The sequence below is a fragment of the Arachis ipaensis genome, chromosome B10 (genome assembly GCF_059453495.1).
Source record: "Arachis ipaensis isolate K30076 ecotype BB chromosome B10, ASM5945349v1, whole genome shotgun sequence".
Classification (NCBI taxonomy): Eukaryota; Viridiplantae; Streptophyta; class Magnoliopsida; order Fabales; family Fabaceae; genus Arachis; species Arachis ipaensis.
The window spans coordinates 105,021,860-105,028,723 of NC_142435.1; the positions used below are offsets into that span (position 1 = coordinate 105,021,860).

At 38.0% G+C, this 6,864-nt stretch overlaps 1 protein-coding gene across 1 annotated transcript; it reads right to left on the reverse strand.

Moving 5' to 3' along the window:
• Positions 1-4,476: 4,476 nt before the first annotated feature.
• LOC107624102 (ubiquitin-conjugating enzyme E2 5A-like) lies at positions 4,477-6,531 on the reverse strand. Its single transcript, XM_016326558.3, has 5 exons — positions 6,462-6,531; positions 5,822-5,949; positions 4,970-5,076; positions 4,799-4,861; positions 4,477-4,483 (listed from the first exon to the last, which is right to left on the reverse strand). Exons 1-5 carry the CDS (start codon positions 6,529-6,531, stop codon positions 4,477-4,479), a joined length of 375 nt encoding a protein of 124 aa, XP_016182044.1.
• Between the last annotated feature and the right edge of the window lie 333 nt (positions 6,532-6,864).

Here is a 6,864-nt window from a genome sequence, read left to right on the forward strand (position 1 = left end):
AGCCCAGGGAAAAGTAATTCTGGAACTAAAACGCCAGAAAATTGGTGGAAGGCTGGCGCTGAACGCTCAGACCATGCTCAGGACTGGCGTTCAACGCCAGAAACAAGGCAGGACTGGCGTTCAACGCCAGAAATGGGCAAGGATCTGGCGTTGAACGCCCAAAATGGGCACAATTCTGGCGTTCAAACGCCAGGAGCAGACAAGGAGCTAGCGTCCAGTTTCACTCCAACTTCTAACTCTGGCACTCAATTGCCAGTGAGGGATCAGACACACACAAATGCTGATAACAACCCCTCTAAAAAGGCTTCTTCAACCACTTCTGTAGGTAGTAAATCTACAACAACTAAGGTTGAAGAATATAAAGCCAAGATACCTTATCCTCAAAAACTCCGGAAAGAGGAGCAGGATAAGCAATTTGCTCGCTTTGCAGATTATCTCAGGACTCTTGAAATAAAGATTCCATTTGCAGAAGCACTTGAGCAAATACCTTCTTATGCCAAGTTCATGAAAGAGATCTTGAGTCATAAAAAGGATTGGAGAGAAACAGAAAGAGTTCTCCTCACTGAAGAATGCAGTGCAGTCATTTTGAAGAGCTTTTCTGAAAAGCTTAAAGACCCTGGGAGTTTTCTGATACCATGCATATTAGAAGGTAATTGCACCAAGATAGCTTTATGCGATCTTGGGGCAAGCATCAACCTAATACCTGCATCCACTATCAGAAAGCTTGGCTTAACTGAAGAAGTTAAACCAACCCGGATATGTCTCCAACTTGCTGATGGTTCCACTAAATACCCATCAGGCGTGATTGAAGACATGATTGTCAGAGTTGGGCCATTCGCCTTTCCTACTGACTTTGTTGTGCTGGAAATGGAGGAGCACAAGAGTGCTACTCTCATTCTAGGAAGACCCTTCCTAGCAACTGGACGATCCCTCTTTGACGTCCAACAGGGGGAAATAACCCTGAGAGTCAATGATGATGAATTCAAGTTGAACGCTGTCAAAGCCATGCAGCATCCAGACACATCAAAAGACTGCATGAAAGTTGATCTTATTGACTCTTTGGTAGAAGAGATCAACATGGCTGAGAGTCTTGAATCAGAGTTGGAAAACATCTTTAAGGATGTTCAGCCTGATTTAGAGGATTCAGAGGACATGAAAGAGCCTCTGAAATTTATTCTGGATGAGGAAAAACCTCCTAAACCCGAGCTCAAGCCATTACCACCATCCTTGAAATATGCGTTTCTGGGAGAAGGTGACACTTTTCCAGTGATTATAAACTCTGCTTTAAATTCACAGGAAGAGAAGGCACTTATTCAAGTGCTAAGGACACACAAGACAGCTCTTGGGTGGTCCATAGGTGACCTTAAGGGCATAAGCCCAGCTAGATGCATGCACAAAATCTTATTGGAGGATAATGCCAAACCAGTGGTTCAACCACAGAGGCGGCTAAATCCAGCCATGAAAGAAGTGGTGCAGAAAGAGGTCACCAAATTACTAGAGGCTGGGATTATTTATCCTATTTCTGATAGCCCCTGGGTGAGCCCTGTCCAAGTCTTCCCAAAAAAGGGAGGCATGACAGTGATTCATAATGAAAAAAATGAACTGGTTCCTACAAGAACAGTTACAGGGTGGCACATGTGTATTGACTACAGAAGGCTCAATACAGTCACCATAAAGGATCATTTTTCTTTACCATTCATAGACCAGATGCTAGAAAGACTAGCAGGTCATGATTATTACTGCTTTTTGGACGGCTACTCAGGCTATAACCAGATTGCAGTAGATCCTCAGGATCAAGAGAAAACAGCATTCACATGTCCATCTGGAGTGTTTGCTTATAGAAGGATGCCATTTGGGCTATGTAATGCGCCTGCAACCTTCCAGAGATGCATGCTCTCTATTTTCTCTGATATGGTGAAAAATTTTCTGGAAGTCTTCATGGATGACTTCTCAGTATATGGAGACTCATTCAGCTCCTGTCTTGATCACCTGAAACTTGTTCTGAAAAGATGCCAAGAAACCAACCTAGTTTTAAACTGGGAAAAATGTCACTTCATGGTGACTGAAGGGATTGTTCTTGGGCATAAAATTTCAAACAAGGGAATAGAGGTAGATCAAGCAAAAATAGAGGTAATTGAAAAATTACCACCACCTGCCAATGTTAAGGCAATCAGAAGCTTTCTGGGGCACGCAGGATTCTATAGGAGGTTTATAAAGGATTTTTCAAAAATCGCAAAACCTCTAAGCAATCTGCTAGCTGCTGACATGCCATTTGTGTTTGACACAGAGTGCCTGCAGGCATTTGAAACGCTGAAAGCTAAGCTGGTCACAGCACCAGTCATTTCTGCACCAGACTGGACGTTACCATTTGAGCTAATGTGTGATGCCAGTGGTCACGCCATTGGTGCAGTATTGGGACAGAGGCATGACAAGCTTCTGCATGTCATTTATTATGCTAGTCGCGTTTTAAATGATGCCCAAAAAAATTACACAACCACAGAAAAAGAATTACTTGCAGTGGTTTACGCCATTGACAAGTTCAAATCATACTTAGTAGGATCAAAAGTGATTGTGTATACTGATCATGCTGCTCTTAAATATCTATTCACAAAGCAGGATTCAAAACCCAGGCTCATCAGATGGGTGTTGCTTTTGCAAGAGTTTGATATAGAAATAAGAGACAGAAAAGGGACAGAGAACCAAGTGGCTGATCATCTGTCCCGGATAGAGCCAGTAGAAGGGACGCCCCTCCCCTCTCTTGAGATCTCTGAGGCTTTTCCGGATGAGCATTTATTTGCCATTCAGGAAACACCATGGTTTGCCGATATTGCAAACGATAAAGCTGCAAGGTTCATACCCAAGGAGTACAACAGGATACAAAAGAAGAAATTAATTACTGATGCAAAGTACTACTTGTGGGATGAACCCTATCTCTTTAAGAGATGTGCAGACGGAATAATCCGTAGGTGTGTGCCTAGAGAAGAAGCACAGAGGATCCTATGGCATTGCCATGGATCACAATATGGAGGCTATTTCGGAGGTGAGCGAACAGCCACCAAGGTCCTCCAATGTGGCTTCTATTGGCCCACACTCTATAAAGATTCCCGAGAGTTTGTACGTAACTGTGACAGTTGCCAAAGAGCTGGTAATTTGCCTCATGGTTACGCCATGCCTCAACAAGGAATCTTGGAAATTGAGTTGTTTGATGTATGGGGAATTGACTTCATGGGACCTTTCCCACCATCATACTCAAACACCTATATTCTGGTGGCAGTTGACTATGTATCAAAATGGGTTGAGGCCATTGCCACACCCACCAATGATACTAAAACAGTGCTGAAGTTCCTCTAGAAACATATCTTTAGCAGGTTTGGTGTCCCGAGAGTACTAATCAGTGATGGGGGCACTCACTTCTGCAATAAACAGCTTTACTCTGCCATGATTCGGTATGGAATTCGCCATAAGGTGGCTACTCCATATCATCCACAAACTAATGGGCAAGCTGAAGTCTCTAACAGAGAATTAAAGAGAATCCTGGAACGGACAGTAAGTACCCGTAGAAAGGATTGGGCACGGAGCTTGGATGATGCTCTGTGGGCTTACAGAACAGCATTCAAGACCCCTATAGGGACCTCCCCATACCAACTCGTGTATGGTAAGGCATGTCACCTGCCCGTGGAACTGGAACATAACACTACAAGAAAAAACACTTTTAGCGGCCATTTATTTTGTTTTTGGCGGCAATAAAAATAGCCGCTAATACATTTACCGGCAAATAGACATTAGCCGTCTTATGCTCTGTCGCTAAAAGGTTTTAGCGGCAATTATAACATTTGCCGGTAAAAGCCTTTTTAATGGCCGCAAAAAGTATATAACTTTTAGCGGCCATTTTTTTGGCAATTTATATTGCCACCAAAAATAGTTCTAAAATTGCAATGTTATTTATTTTTAGTGGCCATTATTATTGCCGCTAAAACCTGTTTTACCGGCAATTTTTATGGCCACTAAAAGTATTGTAATGGTATTCACTTTTATTTGCCATTTCTATTTCCGCTAAAATCTTAATACTTTTATAGTTATATTGTACTCATTTTTTTAGAAACAATGAACTATCTTTTTTCTAAAATTTCAAAATAATTTTTCCAACAATTAATATTATTGTGCATAATATAAATATATTGAAATTAATTACTACAAAAAAAATATTTCATTAAATTTAAAATATTGATACACAAATTCCTCTTGAAAAGTAATAAATCATATTACAAATCTAAACAATAAAAAATACTACCACCCCATAACTATGTTTTGCATATTAATTCCAATCATCAATAATGCACTTAACAGCAGAGACAAAAATAAATAAATCACACACAAGTGGCAACAAAAGATATCGTCCATCCTCTAGGTCCTTTTGTACCAGCCTTAATGGCATAAGCAGCTTTCAATCCATTATCTGTGATGGATGCTGTGGAATTAGCACCTGGGTATAGTATGAAAAAGTTAACAAACCAAAAATAATCATTGTTAAAATCCAACAACTCATAATTAAAGACTACACTTTGACATAGGATTTAAAACCAAAGCCAGAAATAGAAGCAGAACATTTTATTTTCTATTTAGAATCATTTTAGAGGAACTACCAAACAAAAATTTTACAAAATTAGAATGAAGCACACACTAAAAAGATACTAATAAAGAGTGACAATAGAAAGCCTGGATTTATTAGGACCCGCAGGACTAAATTTGGTGTATACATCAATAACAAGAGGCTACAAATATATATTTAAAAACATACCAGGGAAGTGTTTTGGAAGGAAAAGCCTTAGAACAACAGCAATAATGGTAATCCATTTTCCAACTTCTCCCATGCATTAGCCAAGAATTAAAAGAAATTTAATATTAGAGAAAATGATAATAATACAAAACAAAAAGGAAAAAGAAGAAAGAACTGTAAAAGGATATTGACCTAAATACACCAAAAATAATTGAAGGCAAGCTGAAAACATATATGGAATGAATAGTTCTGTAAAATTGTTTGTCTTCCAATTTGTACGGTCCAAAATCAACAAGTATCTGTAGAAAACAAATAGAAGTAAGAAGTTAAATTTTATTTAAACAAATTTATTTAGGAATCTCGAGTAGTAGAGAATTTCACCACAATAATTATAGCAATGCTGGTGATATCGAAACCAATAATTGCTATTGGAGCTTTTTTTTTTCTTTTTTGGATAACATTACTGTTGGAGCTTGGAGAACCACTTGTTGTATGTATATCTCAGACTTATTGGGTACTTTTCATATTTATGGAGAGATGCAACTGTTTGTATCTTTTTCTTTTTCTTGGATATTAAAAGTGGGCTAAGTCCCATAAATAAAGCTGTGAATTTATGCTTCTAACAATGTATGTACACACATGACAGATCCAATTCATTTTCTAAATTCTAAAATACATGAAAACTTAGCACAATACAAATACATCTTATTCATACCTTAAACTTGCTTTCAATATAGCAAGAGTTAAAAAATAGTTCAGAGAAGTGTGAGGTACAAACAAGAGATTCAGGCCTACGTTCTAGAATACACACAAAGTCATCATCATATTTATGTAACTTGAAGTTGATGCTTGAAGTCCATCATGAAATGGACTATTAAATTCATTCACTGAATACATGTACCTATAGAGAAATATTTTAGACCACGTTATTACAATAGAAGTTTAGAACTAACCAAGGTACATAATAACTTAGCAAATATGTACTTTGTTTTTGTTGATTTAAGCCATTGTCTTTAACAAATTTTGCATCAAATCAATAATCACCTTTGGTGGCTTAAATAGATATTCTGGTGGGAAGTGAATGTTCACTAGGAATACACCACCAGCATAAAGGCTGTCTGCGGGATCCATAATTGTTGCTTGCCAATGAAACATGTCATCACCAACAGGGCCTGCACAGAAACACATAACATAGACCAATCATGAAATGGCAATTATAAACTCAAAAGGTACAGCCACACAAATATCCTCCTATCTCATCATGTGTCAAAAGTTAAAATCATTTCTAATCCATATATAGTAAGTAGCTTCTTCTATGATGAATCAAGGTGCTTGCCCTCTTTCCACCACATGTCCACTGCTGGTCCTTGTCACCCAACAGCCCCCTTATACTTTCCAAAACTATACTAGTATATCAATACCATGCATGCACAAGCCAGACAAACTTAAACAATCCTCTGTTTCTCACCCATCATGACTTCAAATTCAAACAAATTTGAATTGGTTTAATAATGGTAATGCAAGTTCAATAACAGAGCATTTTAATTTCTTTTGCTAAATGCCATAGCAAAATTTTAATATCCATTATAATACATAGATACAATGTGCATAGCTACAAAAACAACAAGCATACTGCATGAGAAGAGAAAATTAAGAGAAACACGAAATCAGTGTGTAAACCAACCAGCACTGCAGGAAACATGAGGATTCTTCTGTAGGTCCTTCAACTCCTTAGTAATGCGTTTGGAAGCCATTAAAACTATACAAAGTTCAAGATACCAATCCGAGGCTTATCACTCCTAAAATTTCACATAAAAAAATTATTGTCAGAGACAAGGCACCTTTATCATGACCTGCTATTTAATTTACCAAAACAGGACATAAAACAAATAGCATGAAGAATCTATTAACAAAATTATTATTTTTCCACCAAATTACCAAATTAATTAGTAAGTAGCCTTTGTCAAGAAGAATTTGCAACAGGAGATTATCATCAAACTCAATTTCATATTAAATTATATCATTTCCACAGAATCTTCCAACTTCCAAGTGCAACAATTAGGAACTTCGAACAGGACATAGTGCAC

Coding starts and splice junctions, on each gene's coding strand:
- LOC107624102 (XM_016326558.3), bottom strand. CDS start 6,531: ATGGCTTCCAAACGCATTACTAAGGAGTTGAAGGACCTACAGAAGAAT. Junction 5,077..5,821: donor ATCTATTTAAGCCACCAAAG/GTGATTATTGAT, acceptor TGTTTTCTACAG/ATACTTGTTGATTTTGGACC. Junction 4,862..4,969: donor ATTATTTTTGGTGTATTTAG/GTCAATATCCTT, acceptor GCATGGGAGAAG/TTGGAAAATGGATTACCATT.